Below are 14941 nucleotides of genomic sequence, written 5' to 3'. Positions count from 1 at the left end.
AGGCATGGATCATCTGGCCCTTATTAACTACATTAATGGCCTGAAAGCCCCTGGGGTGGCATCTTCACAAGCTGCTGGACCAGATCATGCAGACCTGCTGGCTGATGCTGCTTTGCTTCTAACAGGGTGTGAGCGTGTGGAGGAAGAATGTCCTAAAGCATGCTGCACCCAGGCTACTGGGACGCTTGACCATGACTTGCTAGCTTCCACCAGAAGAGCTGACTGGTTGCAGCAGATATCTTTCTGATGTCCTTTAGTGGTCATCTATATCAGTCTTTAGGAAGGAACTATATTCTATCACTGATCTGTCATAAAGCAACTGCTCCATGTTGTATTTTACAGTTCTCAGAGCTCTTAGCTGAAGGGTGGGCGGGGGAGAGGCTAATTAATTTGCCCCCGGTTATGTAATAATGTAGAGGGACAGCCAGTGAGTAAAATGCAAATCTCTGGCTGCTTCCTGTGGAAGTCACTTTAAGACATGGATAATAATCAATCAAAGCCTCCCTTATTATGGACAGGACTCCAAGCAGAGACCCTAATGCACTGATGTACTTCTGACAGAGCAGAGAGCTGCCAGACCAAAAGCTCAAGGCAAAGTTGCACTTTTATCTCCTTGTCTGCCTAATGCAGCTATGCCTTTTTGATCATGCCATCTGGTCCCCCCCTCCTATTTTTTTTTTTTTTTATTTATTTATTTCTGATTTGTAATACATACTGCAACTGTGCAGGCAGTTTTATTCTGTAAAACTTTTCAACTGTAACCTTTTTCTAAACACACAGAAATGAAGTTTGTAACCAGCTAGAAAATGCTGGAATGATCCCAATTATGATAATTATGCAAGGAAAGATCAATACTAATCCACTCAAAAGCCACTAATTCTCAAACCTTCAGAAATTCTAGTAGCTACATCCAACAGTTTATCATTTTGCAAGCAGCACCATTACTCTGTGCTGACATTTACCCTGAAGAGATACTATGTCAACTGAAAAATAAGGTTATATGAAACCTGCCAGTTTCAGCTTGCATCACTGTCAAGAAACCAAATACAAAGTGTGTTTGCAGAGTGTGACAATCTCTCAGAATCTTAGGAATTAAAACTAGTCCTGCTCCAAAATGTTTGAGAGAGTTTCAGAGCTGAATCAGAAAGTTATGGGGTTGTTTTCATTTAATTTCTGACGTTGAAGAAAATGACTAACTGCCTTTGCTGCCCTCAAAAGATTTAAAGGGGTTTTTTATGACTGTGTGCATCAGAGAATTTATGAAGAATGGCGCATCGTTATTTCTTTGGAAAGTAGCCTCTTCAGCTAACCCTGATGAGTTTGCAAGGAGGAGAAGATAATGTGGGTTATTCAGTTGTCACCTAGGGTATTGCAGGATATGAACCACTTTTTACTGTAAGCTTTCTTCATTGTAGTGAAATAAAGGTCCCGTTTCCTGGAATAAAACTGGAGCTCAAGGTGGCCTCAGGAAGTCTGAGGTCAGTTCACTTTTCAGAAGGCAACACAAATTCTGCCTGTGCTCCTGAACCTGAGAGTCTCTTCTCACAGTCCTGCAAAGGCACTGTGTTGGGTGATGTAAGAACTGGAAGACACCTCTTCTACAATGCAGGGGTGGACCACACTGTGCTTACAGTACTGCTGCGGCCTGACTCTGCTGGGTTTGACCTGAAGTGGTCTAGCACTGTGGCTACATTGTGGCCTCTTCCAAAACACTGCTTGGGATTACATACTTGTCACCAGATGAGAGTCAAGGGCAAGCTCCTTAAAGGTGAAGGTCATTTGGAATAAAGTTATAAAAGAAAAAGGAAACAAAGTGCGTTACTACCTATGCACCTAGCGGTGAAGAGCCTCTTTAGCAGCTCCAGCTCCCTGACTGGCTCCTGAGGCTAGGTACATCAGCTTTTGTAATCTACCCAAAATGTGGACTATCTTGGAGAGTATCATATTTTCATGTCCTTCTGTTAAAACATAGCTACACATTTTTCTTTTCCTCACAGCTAAGCATATAGGACCTGTTCACATTTTTCTTGAAAATAGTAACACAGAAGGTTAAATGTACTACAGAATGGCTTTAAATATTATACAGAAATTGCATGTGCTCACATGACATCTGAAATTACAGTAACAAATGGAAACATTTTTATTTAAAGGACTACATTTTGCTACATTAACCAAACTGTAGTTCATACATTTGAAGACAGCTAATAAAATACAGTGAGCTGCAGGGATAATTTCTCTCAAGAAAAATCCTTCAGCAAAGGATTATAATTTGCACTATCATTATAGGTTTACAATTTTGCACTATTGCTTCAGATTTCATACTTGTTTTAAGATTAAATACAAAATTAGTAGAAGACTGGCAGTATATTGCTATTTTTCATTTCTTTAATGTATTGCCTCAAAATGCTAATGCTGTAATCATGAGGAAAACCAGAATGCACATAATGAATTTTTGTCTAAACTCAAAACATCTGAGCAAGTCCATTCATTATGGTCTACTGAAACCAATAATATTTCATTCAGTTTCTGGTTTTGGATTTCTTACAGTACTTTGTTTTGAAAATGTATCTACAAACCCCATTATATTTTGATACTTATCATGTTTCTACATTGGAAACAAGAGCACATATTGCAGCAAGGCTGTAACTTCTTGATACCGTGAGGCAGGCTGCATTGATCCTACCACTTCCTATTTTTGTATGGTTGTCAAACTTCTTTTATGTTTACGAACACATTCTCTGTAACAAAATTTAACAAGCTAATCAGCCTGTGAACCACTTTTTTTTTTTTTAACTTAATTTTAAGAAAATGGTGTTGATTTTATTAAATTGTCAGAGGGTAAACTTTATCAAATCGTGACTCTGTAGTAATAATAACTATCATCTGCACTTCTAATGTCAAAGAGGTTAAGTTTGAATTCTCTTGTGTTCCACATGAATGGTGTACAGGATCAAAACAGACTGTAGGAAACTTAACCTAGAGTCCTGGTGATCCCAGCTACAATTTCAATGCATGCAATTTTTTGTTTATCCACATGACTGACATTTTCAACAGCTTCCAAGAGGATAATTTCAAACAAATCTCTCCTCACTGTCATTCTCAACTACAGCCCAGATCTTTTCAGTTGGAGACAACCTGTTAAGACAATAATATTGCACCACTATCTGACACAATTAGGGAATGGCTGGATGCCAAATATCTTGTGGCTAGGAGAAACAAGCAACTCAAGTATTTTGCCATCCTCACTTTGTCACAGAAGTGCTGCAAAGATGTTCTGTATGCTATTTCACACAGTCGTGCTTCTGGTGGACTTGAGTGCTGACTACGTACTCCTCAGAGCGGCATCCAATTAATTTACTAAAGAAGAGTTAACATCAGTATATATGCTATCAGCACTTAAGTACGCAAGGTTTTTGGTGCTTTGGTTCGGATCTTATTTTTGTGTCGTTTCCTTCCGTGAGCCAAAGTGAATAGCAGAAGGTACAAAAGTTGCAGTATGTGCAGGGGAAGCAGTTTCATACCGACCATAGAGTGTTTTTGTAGCCCATGTATCTCAGGCTAGCATTCAAACAGGAATTTATTTCAACTTTAAAAATGACAGTTGTAATGTGAATAAATAAATGTTTTACCTGTATTCATCCTGCGTAAACCGTGGAATTACTGAAGGCTGAAGTACAGCAATTTCTACAGTAGTGGTGTTAAACTTCACAGGATCCCCATCATCATATGCAATGACCACTAGCTATAAACAATATAGAAAATTACACTCTCAGTATAGGCAAGAACATTTTTTATGTTGGCTTGCAACAATTCTTGCATTTTCAGGGTCTAACAAGTCAGATGAGATTTTCTTTCACTGCAGATCATACCTTGTGTAAGAACAAAACATAGTGAAAAAGGTGACAGCCATCCACAAGTTGAACAATCTGCTAGAAAATTCACAGAAACACAGCAAACTGGAATTCAAATACAACAGTCTGCTGCAAACAACCCCTCCAAAACACACTTCTAGCTTCAAGTACATTTTCCAGGGGATCGGCTTCACATCTAACCACAGACTGTCCTGACTCAGAACTCCAGGATCAATTTCAACTTCTTTAATGGTATGTAGGTCAGTTCTACATTTACACGTTTTTTTTTTTATTTAAATGACACCTATAACCGCCAATAAAAGAAAACCAACAGAAAAAGCACTAGGTAAGAATTCAGTGTTGCTGACATTAGTATCTAAAAGCAATGTCTGATATCAAACCAAAAAAAAATTAACATTACCTCGCCTCCCAAAAAAATTATCTTAAGAGATCTTCTGTACACTAAAACATGAACAAGGATGTTCTTCAAAGGTGGCCTATTATAAAAGTTTTGCTTATCTGATCTATTCTCATTTCTATTTGTTTAATCTGTGCTTGTCTGCTAGGAAAAATAAGTTCAACTGTTTGCAGCTTTTATGTAAAGGTAAGCTATCTGCTAGCAAAAGGATGAGAGACCAGGCCACTGAAAATGGGGTGGACAGTTTTCCATAGTTTCCCCTCTCTCTAGATTGGTCCTTAGTTCAGGAGGTCACTAGATGAAGCAGGTCAGCACCTCATTCTAGATAAGAGTTTTGAACTCATTTCTCTGAGTCCAAGCTATTCTCAAAATAAGTTGGTGAAGAGACAAAACAAAAGAAGGCATTTTTCAGCCAATATATTAGGGAGCACACCAGTGCAAGATATCATAATTGCAGAAAGTATGAGTATGTTAAAAATTGACTGAAAAAATTCTCAGAAGATTCAGTGGCAGATACACCCCAATGGTCTACTCAGAATACCAACTCAGAGTCTCCACATCACTGATTTCTAGAGTCTTTTCTGTGCTTCTTCCCTTAGTATCCATATTTTCTGAAAATTAACACTCTGCTGATTTTACCATTCCTCTGCCCTAATATAAAGCAGTCTTCATACAGAAACATATGTCTGTGTGTATGTCACCTGCGTGTTATGTATCACAGCTTCAGAAAACAGCCACACCAGATAATTACCAAGAAGTAAAAATAAAAAGTGCAGCAACAGAAAAGATAGACTGGTGATGTTAACCAAGAGATATTTCTCTTCCATTCTGAGTTTTACTATGTTAGTTAAAAACTGAAAAGGACTCAAAATAGCACTGTCCTAAGTTCCTAAAACAGTGACAGCATTACAATGCTACTCAAGCTTGCAGTAGCACTTGATGATACACTCAGAAGTGGAAAACAGTGGACAGCTTTATTCCTTATAATGGAAAAGTATGCAAATAAACCTCTCTTTAATGCTCATTTCAAAACTAAATAACTGGAAGAAGAAACAAAACATACCTTAATGACCATACACAGAAGCCTGGCAGTTTCCAAGTAGGAAAATTACATATAAACCCCCACATATTACAGATATATATATTTATTTATTACTGATACAGTTTAATTTTCATTTTTAACTACCCCCTCCACTCATTAATTTAAGCAGGGAGATCTGCCCCAATGGTTTTGATTAAAATCATAACTTACTCCACACTAACTACACTTGAGACTCTTCAGGAACAGTAATATCACAACAGTAATTTAAGTCTCCTTAAAGCCAATATTTTTACATTATAGCACTTGTGAACAGGAAGTCCCAAACTATCCAACTGCACAATAACTTCCTTTACAAGATATCTCACTATTCATACAAACTTTTCACAAAATTGCTATGCTGACAGCCCTGTTGAAAACAAAGAGATGAACAAGGTAACTTTCACAAAACGAGGATTCTTTCAGGTGCCTCCCTGTTTCTTCTGCCCTTATAACCGTAGCAATCACATCCATTCAAGATGTTTCTAAAATCAAAACGGCACAGAACATGTGCCAGGAAGAAATTAATGAAGTAAAGAAGCAAACAGAATAAAAATTTCACATCCTTCTATGCAATGTAAAGCAACACAGAGAAGCACAAAGGTAAAAGGAATTTCATGAAATGCAGGCGTTTTCTGACAACATATAGCTAGATGAGTTAATACCTTAAACACTGTACTTGGCTCTTCATTTAGGTTTACTCGAGTTACTACACGTCCTGAGTCTTCATCCACATCAAAAATGCTGGCACTGTAAGGAAACTGGTCAACATCTACTTTGTATCGGACTCGACTTGCTGGTGTTCCCTGTAAGGCAAAACCAAAGCAAATTGCTTATTTTTACACGTCATGTAGCTGGTAAAGGATTAAAATGCAACATTGGTAAACAGACCATCAGAAACAGAACTTCGTGTTTGTCTTCCTCATAACTGGGTTTCTTACTAAGCATCCCTCCTGCCTTCCCCCAAAATACCTTACAGTGACATCTGAGAGGTCCAGCAAGAAAAAGGACCAGAGGTTTGGAAAGAAGAGAGCTGAAAAAGCTGTCTACCTAAATACAGACAGAAGCAGTGGTCTGTTTTATAACTACTGACATTTTTAAATAACAGAAGATGGGGCACTGCTCAAGGTTCATTAATATACCTTCCAAAAATATTTTAACATGTTATAAAAGCTCCTTTGAAGTTCAAGAAATTTCTAAACACTCTAAAAACTGCAACATTTACTCAGCTTGTCCTCAAAGTTACAATGTCTTCCTGCTGAAGATGGGAAGATACTATCTTATTTTCTGAAAAGTCAGACTACAATTCTGCATTACAAGACAGCCAGCCTATGTGACATTCACAATCAAAACAAAATAAAAACAGCACTGGATTGCCTGGGCAATCCCCCCCCCCCACCCCCCCCCCCCATCCCCAGTCTAAATGTTTTTTTTTTTTACATAAAACCTGAACATTAGTATCTGAAGGTTTTACTTTTCAAAGCTGAGTGATGAAGAACTAATTATATTTCAAGGTCCTCACCTCTAAGAAGTAAAGCACAGATCATAGGGCCTGCGGTGCTTCCAAATGTATTCCAACACATGCTCTTTCTGTGGCTGAACTGTACAGGTCTAGCAATTTGGGCGCAACCATCTAAAAGCTCACAACCATGCCCTCACACTGAAGAGGCAAGCCTGCCCCACACTGCATGGCTGAGATGGTCACAAGTGCTTGTGTGAAGGGAGCAACACCTGTGGCCCTCCCTACCTATAACAGAGGGCTTCTGGCTCTCAGTGGAAGGCTAAGCATTACCAGTGCCACTTACTATTTGACATCACAGCTGGCTCTAAGCACATCAGAAAACAAAAAGGAGAATATATTTGTCCTATCAGTGGTAAGAGAAAATGCAGGTTTGCAAATGGATTTTAAGTAGCCTCGTAATGAACGCTCCCTACTGTTCAAAGCCTGTTTCAATGACAAGGAACAAGCACAGAACCCGCATGCATGTGTCACAAATTGTCTGCAGGTATATTCATCCCAAAATACCAAATTAAAAGGGGAATCAGCAGAAGGTATAATAGACAAATTTCTCAAATCAGTAACAGTATTTTCTAATAGAAATCTACTTACCTGATATAACTGTTTTAACACTAACTGCCTAAATAACTAACATCTATTGGAAGAATAAAGTTTCTTAAAGTATCCATTATATTCCAAAGATGCCATTACAGCAGTCACCATAGAGGAACTTTAGAATCACAGAATCGTTCAGGTTGAAAAAGACCTTTAAGATCATTGAGTTCAACCATTAACATAGCACTGACATGTTACCCTTGGACTTCTTGTTGCATCTTCATCACTGCCTGCCTGAAAAATCAATAACGGATAATAAACTGAGGGCTGTGCCGGGAAGCTTTCTCTTTGCATCTTTAACCCAGTCTCCAGGGAGGCAGCAGACTTCCCTAAGAAGTGGGTCTGGTCTGTATATTGGACCACCCATTACCTTCAAAAGGGAGTCTCCTATGACAATGACCTGTCTTTTTTTTACTTTATGGAAGCAGTTGTGATGCAGGGCGTAGGCCAACTCGATCTTGGTGACACCTCCATGCTAGATGAACCATTGGCCTTGTTATTATTTGGTTCACCTTCAGAGGACATGGAGTAACACCATGCCTGTATGCACAGCCTAAGAGACAGCTGCTCCCACATCAGAGAGATGAGAGGGCCCTGGCAGCTTGCATTGACCTGTGTGATCTAACAAGTCCCAAAAAGCAAAATGGGTGGCAATGCCTGCTCCTGGGATCTCCACAGTCCCACCACTCTCTGGTAGCATCCCAGGCTCCACTGCAATAGCCACTTTCTCACATGCACCTGGAGGATCTTCTATGGTAGTGGCAGGATGATTCCTGGCACCCCACTTAACTGCCGGCAGGAATTACCCAACCACTTTTCAGGTTAGATGAGTTGTACCATCAACCGGTTACAGAGGATGTCTGGGAGACATTAAATTTTAACAGGTTACTTCCATTCTCAGCAAGCACCCCTTCACTAGTACTGATAGTGATCCACTGTTTGCAGATTAAAAGGTGACGTAGCAGCAGATTACTAAAGCAGTGAAGCCAGTACAAATATGAATTATGTACTAAAGAGCTGTAAGAAATAGGGGCATCAAAGAAGGGCTTTAAAGGAAAGAAAGGTTTTTGCACACTGATCCAGAATAATTGTTTCTAGACAGACCAAAGTCTGTGTTACCAGAATATGCAGATAGCTGGGACACTGCACAAAATTCAAATTAGGTTATTTGCTAAACACTTTGGGAGTAGATTCCGAGAAGCACTTAGAAACTCAGGTCCCATAATCACCATGGTATCATTTTCTTAATGCCTCTCAGTCTAGACCTCCTATTATATTTTGACCTAAACAGACAAAATATCAGAGTCCACAATTTCATTAATAATGAATTGGTAATTTTCATCTGTATTCAATAACATGGTATAAAGCAGCTCTATTGTTATTGAGAATATATTCAATCTACCATATCAGCTACTAACTACAAGGAAACAAGAAATTTACTTTTGTAATCAGCAACAGAAACAGCTGCAGAAGTGGTTTAAAGTCACTAAATCATATCAACATATTGTTGATACAACAAAACTGCACTGAAATGCTCAGTCAAAACACATAGCCTAAACTAAAAGCTTTACTGGAATAGGTTTAGCAAAGGTATTTTAAATCATGCTAATGCATGTTACAGAGCTGTGTAACACATGGTGTCAGATTTTGCCGCATTAATGCCTGATGAGTAGTAGGACTATTCAATGAATAAAACGTACTTCAGTGCAAGGAAAGTGACCCTTCAGTAAAGAATATTTATTTCAATTCAAAACTATAGGTAGCTTGTAAGAATTTAATTGATGGTACCATTTTTGCAGCTGTTAAATGAAAATGAATACGTAAGTTTAATACTAAAAGAGTAAGAGAATAAGGCAGCCAGGCCACCTCAGCCTTCCTCCCTGTAAACCCCTGTGCACATAACACCTTGTATGTAAAGAGAAGCGAGACAGGTTTGGATGCAACCAAGACTTTCACAGAGTTTCTGGGGAGACTTGCACAGCTGCTCCTCCAGATGATTTTAATTGCAGCAGTGATGAGGTCATTGCCTCTTTGAACTCTCCAAGGAAATCCAACCCAGGCAGGGTTTATTAGGCAGTACACCACTCCAGTGCCACTGACAAGTCAGTGTCATCACCTTTAATAATTCAGAACTGGGTGTGCCAGTTGTGTTTTGGTGTTTAGTGAAGTAATATATGAAAGACCATGTTAATAGTTAAAAGTACTTTGTGGCACCATGCACACTAAAGAGTGCAAATCCTTGAAAAACATGAGAAATTTCAGAGATCATTGTGTATGGGAGTTGATAATACAACTTTCCCCCTGGCATTCTCTGATTCAGTCATTTTTCTTCCACATTATAATTATCAGGAAATTACCTGCTGAAATCCACTCTATTTGGTTTCAGAGTAATGGTCCTTACATTTCCTTGGAAGACTAAAAGCTATCATCATCATTAAACCTGCACATACTAGGTAATTTGTTATTAAATAAACAAAAATCTCATTGGGTTATTGTTCCTGATATGACTATCAAGTACACTTTTCTCCTGTCATTTCTGAAAATAACAAAACAGGGATTTATTTTTTATTTACTAAATTTTGGCACCAATGTAATTAGAAAAGTCTCCAGAGAAATTTCCCAGGGAAATCTATTTAGAAGAAAGTTTTAATTATCTCAAATATTAATCATCTTTTGCCTTTGTTCTAAATAAATTTAGATGCATTCCTACGTCTACAGCAAAACTCGAATATAGCAGATAATATTCTCAAATAAACTACAGAGCAAGGATTGTACTTGGCAGGAACCATGTTTATTCTCTCAAACCAAAGTTTTCCTGAGAGTTCAAGACTAATATAGAACTTAAGATCTAAAGCTCATTCAGCTTCAATTATTTCTTTAATTGCTGCATAATTCCTTAAGTTTCAATTTGCTCTGGGAAAACAACATTCATTTGTGACATGGCTGACAAGTATGAAATCATCCCCAACATGTACGTCAGATGATCAGGCTGCACATGGAGGCCCTGGGCAAAGAGGCTGTGGAGGCTGTACATGTGCGCTGTTGAGATAACTCTCAACAGGCAAAGACAGGTTGCAGAGAAATTTTAATGCAATAAACCCAAGGGAAATGGTGAGAAGTGTAACGCAACAATAACTTCTGTATGTTTTTATATATATTTCTGCAAGCCATTCAAAAGGAAGCTATGAATTATTACTTCTGCTATCCAAATAGGTAATGGACATACAACACCAGAATGATCTGGCCCAGGAACAAGTGGAAAAAAATGCATTTCATTTGCAGTCTGCTCATGAAGATCCCAGAAATGCATATGGTAAACGACCCGGATTTCATCCCTCAGTGCTAGTATGGAATAGTGGCATAATGAATACAGATATATTTACCAAGCCTTTTTGTATTCAATGCCACTTTCTGACTGAAGTCAGGAAACTTCTGAGGGTATTATAGATAAAATGTGAGACTGGTAAGGAGTTGAATAAATTACCTCCATCTGTAGATTTCAATGCAAATTTGAATGATTAGCACCGCAAAAAGTTCACGAAGGCAAATTTTGAAAAGTTAATTCTAGGGAAAAAATTTGGAAAGTGATGTAAAAACAAAATTTAGTTTGCTGCACATGCTCTTTGTGACATACTCAAAGTAACCATTAAAGATGGGGCCGATCACAGAGTAAACTAATGATTTTGGTGGGTCTTGAACCAGCTATGGGTTGTGAATGGTGCAGTCATGTACAGTCACCCTAAATTCATTCATATAAACTCTAAAATGTGAAGGACTTAATTCTTTACTATGCAACTGAACAAGAAAGCCTGAAATTCTGATTTACTAAATCATAAAATTCTGAATTTTTAACTATAACAAGCTGAACACAAAACCCCCATGATTTTAAAATTTTAAAAATGAGACAAAATTACTTTAAGAACTCATTGCATTTGCAGCATGTTTCCCATATACAAATCTCCAGCAGACACTATGAAATCCAACAGTAATATTTCTTACTTTTAGTGGGTGCCTGTAAAACAATAAGGACAATTGCTCTCAATTTGACAAAAGGACTCCATTGAACAAAAACTTTACAAGGTGTTATGCGATTGGATAAACCATTAAGCTGGATATTCTGGAGCTCTGGACACTGGCTGCTCATAAAAATTAGTTTTTTTTGACTCTGCATCTGTTTCTACTGACATTTGAAATCAACAAAATCAGAATACGCAGAGGAATTGCCCATGGAAGAAATATTCTGTCTTTTATAGTGATATACCAAAAAAGGCATTTACAGGAAAAGCAAACACCTCAAGTTATATCGGTCCTGGGAATATTCACCTTCTGATAAAGCAAGTAAGCAAACTAAGCATCTATCAAATAGCTCATGTTGCTTGCCTTTCAAAATATTTGGAGGGCTGAAAGCTTTGGGAATAGTCATAGTCATCTGGCATCTTTCATCACCATGCCTCTCTAATAAAGCATAAACCATTCACAATGATGAAAGCTCTTCTCTCCATGGATGGTCTCAGGTGGCGTTGAATAACTTAGGTATGTGTACAGCCATCTGTACAGATCTGTTGAACGTAATCGCAGGCAGCCCCCTTCCCAAGTAAAAAAGCAAACACCATTTAAATCTCTTTTAAAATACAGATTTGTAAACTTTGGTACCTAACAGGAAATAAACCAGGTTTAAAGATCTTTCTCTTCACCAAAACCTTCCCAGCCTTGATATGGATTAGGTTGGACCTCTAAAGTTCCAAAGCAAAATATTGCTCTGCTGTGCATTTGGTTTGATCATTCCACAGGGCCACAAGAATCTTTTTGCTTTCCTTTCTCTTGCTCCTGAAGTGACTGTCTCTGCCACTTTAATGCAGACATTAGCTTGTGTAGGAAACAAAGATACTGTGCCTTTTTTTTTTTGTGTGTGTGTGTGTGTGGCCACGTATAGTGTGGGTTAGCATTTATTTTGAGTTCAAGTCAAATCAAAACCCAAGACAGAGAAAAGAAACTATGCAAAAGGGAGGCTGTTTAAAAGCAATTTCAACTGTGTCTCCATACACTGCTGAGTGCAGAAGTGGTGACTCACCCAGATGGCTCAAGCAGCACCTAGACCCTGGTTCCACGCATTTTCACTTGCCATTCCTGAAGCATTTTAAGCTCTGCTTTTGGGCAGGCCACTTGTCATTCTTTGAGAGCTAAGCTCTCAAACTGAGCACTGAGAGGAAAAAATATTGTAAAATAGTCCTGAGGACTCTCAGCAGGTAATTGCCATTGAATTGAGGGATTTATGCATCTGTACCAAGCCTGATACAGGCTTCAGATATCCTCAGCTACAAAAAAATTGCCCAAAGAATAGATGGCAATTGATGATGGATGGGAATACTAAATACTGTGCTAATAAAACTCAGAAGTGTAGGTGACGGAGTCAGACATTGATTTCATCCAGGCTTTAGGGACTACAGATATCTCTCTCAAAGAAAATACCTCTGAGAGAAACCAAAGCTGCATACATTTGTGCTAGCTAAAGCAAAGTGGCACTAAAATATAAGTATTTTTCTATAGGATATTATCATATCTACCTTAGTTGCTAGAAGCATCTAAGAAGCCAGAGATGCAGCATTTGTGTGGTTCCCCAGCCACACAAAACCCTTGCAAAGTTATGTGTCTCACACAGGATACCTGCTTGCACCTTTCACCATCTTTTACTTTTCTTCTGGTCAGATCACTGTCTTCAACACAAAAGAGTGGGGAAACTAAACTCAAATAGGGTCAATGGAGTTCTTCCAGGAAAGAAAGCAAGTTGTTTATAGTGGAAAAAATTGGTCTCACTTAGTTTTATCTTATTTCTGTCTGGGATTACTCTGACTCCTGCTTAAACTGTATGCAGCAAGTCAAACCTGTCTGGGACTCACTGGAGCAACTTTGGCAACACAAATACAGCCAAGCCTGTTTGAATGATTCTGCACGCCTGGTGCTTGGGAAGACCAAGCACGTTTTGGAGGCACAGCTTCACTGTGCCAGGCTCCAGTGTTGCCCTGAATATGACACTGGACTGTAATGTCCAACAGCCTAAACTTTTTACTTGTAGATACTAAGAAAGCCCAGAGGAATTCCTTAAACTCCATCTAGGCAACACTTCTGGAAAGAAAAGTCAAGATGATATGTGGGGGAAACTCTTGACACGCAACTGTCTCTGCTGTTGCCCACTTACACAGTGCAGCCTCCTAACCCAGTGTTATCACCCTTCTAGCTCAATCTGCACAGTGGCTGTGATGCCTCACCTGTCTGCTTCTTCATGCTCACCCCCCATGCAAACAGTACAACTTTCCTCAGCTGGTATAAAAGGTGCATCCCTCTCTTCTTTCAGATCTCTACACAACAACACACTTTCAATACTTATACCTCAAAGGAATTATTCAAATGCTAAAACGGAAAGTGTGTTCAACTGTCTCAACAATTTCAATCACAATCTTTTTAAAACTGAAGATTTCTATTTTAGCAACGTTTACCAGTTATTTAGAAAGAATTGAAGCTGTACTCAAATTTTTCCTTGGCTTATATATAACCATGGCTTTAGTCTATTATAACCATGGTTCTAGTCTATTACCATGATTACCTCTGGCTCCCTTTGCCTGTTCTTGTTGCTTTGTGCTTAGTATTTTCTTACCCTTCACATGCAGTGTGTCTGGAATTAGATGTAAGCTCTACTGGGAAAAACAGGGTAGACACCTATAGGATGTACTAAGTAATTTGAAAAATCAGATACCATATAATTATTTTAAAGCTGTAGAAAAATATACTGTGGATTGTTCCAATAAACCAAATGACAATATGTTGATTTACCATATTTCATGAAACACACATAAATAAATTTTTACCAGATTTCAATGCCCAGAATAGTACTTCCCATAAAGAGTCTTTTTGACAAACGTAAAAGTAACTTCTGAAACATAATTTATATTCTCAATCACTGCAAAAAAAAAGTGAATTCAAACAGGAAAAGGAAGGAAAGGAAAAACTGGTAGGAATTTAAACTGATATTTGCTCAAGACAGCCCTTTAAATCCCGCTCTGTTCTTTAGTGAAAAGCACAGGTTTCTATGTTTTGATTGATATCTCACTAAAGACTCAGAGGAATAACTATCAGAGAACTCTTACACCTTCAGGCCAAGATTTTCTGACCACTTTGAAATCCACAGGTCAAAATAAAAAAATAAGAAAATACCTATTTGGAAGCATTTGAATATAGTACAGACAATTTTGGTTTAATTTAGTAACTGTTAAATAGTAGCCAGAAATACATGGTAGTTTGCAACCAAATCAATCCTATCATTAACAGTTGTATCCTAATAATGGATTAATGTTTTAGGCATCAGTTAATCTAAGAAAATGATACATCTTCATCCTGACTCATTCATTTGTTCACACATAGATATTCATACCTGTATTATACACTAAGTTGCAAATAATTTACTGCATGGAGATTTGATGGAGGTT

General features: G+C 38.2%; 1 protein-coding gene across 8 annotated transcripts in view; it reads right to left on the bottom strand.

Moving 5' to 3' along the window:
* The window catches only part of PCDH15 (protocadherin related 15), an 821537-nt gene that overhangs the window by 90591 nt on the left and 716005 nt on the right, over positions 1 to 14941 (bottom strand). For all 8 annotated transcript variants that reach the window (XM_055808474.1, XM_055808447.1, XM_055808438.1 and 5 more), the window contains 2 exons: positions 6013 to 6153; positions 3630 to 3742 (listed from right to left, as the gene is read on the bottom strand). In XM_055808474.1, coding sequence (XP_055664449.1) covers positions 3630 to 3742; positions 6013 to 6153 — 254 coding nt within the window. The remainder of the gene's footprint in view (positions 1 to 3629; positions 3743 to 6012; positions 6154 to 14941) is intronic.

The sequence above is a fragment of the Falco peregrinus genome, chromosome 1 (assembly GCF_023634155.1).
Source record: "Falco peregrinus isolate bFalPer1 chromosome 1, bFalPer1.pri, whole genome shotgun sequence".
Lineage (NCBI taxonomy): Eukaryota > Metazoa > Chordata > Aves > Falconiformes > Falconidae > Falco > Falco peregrinus.
This window is presented reverse-complemented; position numbering and strand designations above follow the sequence as displayed.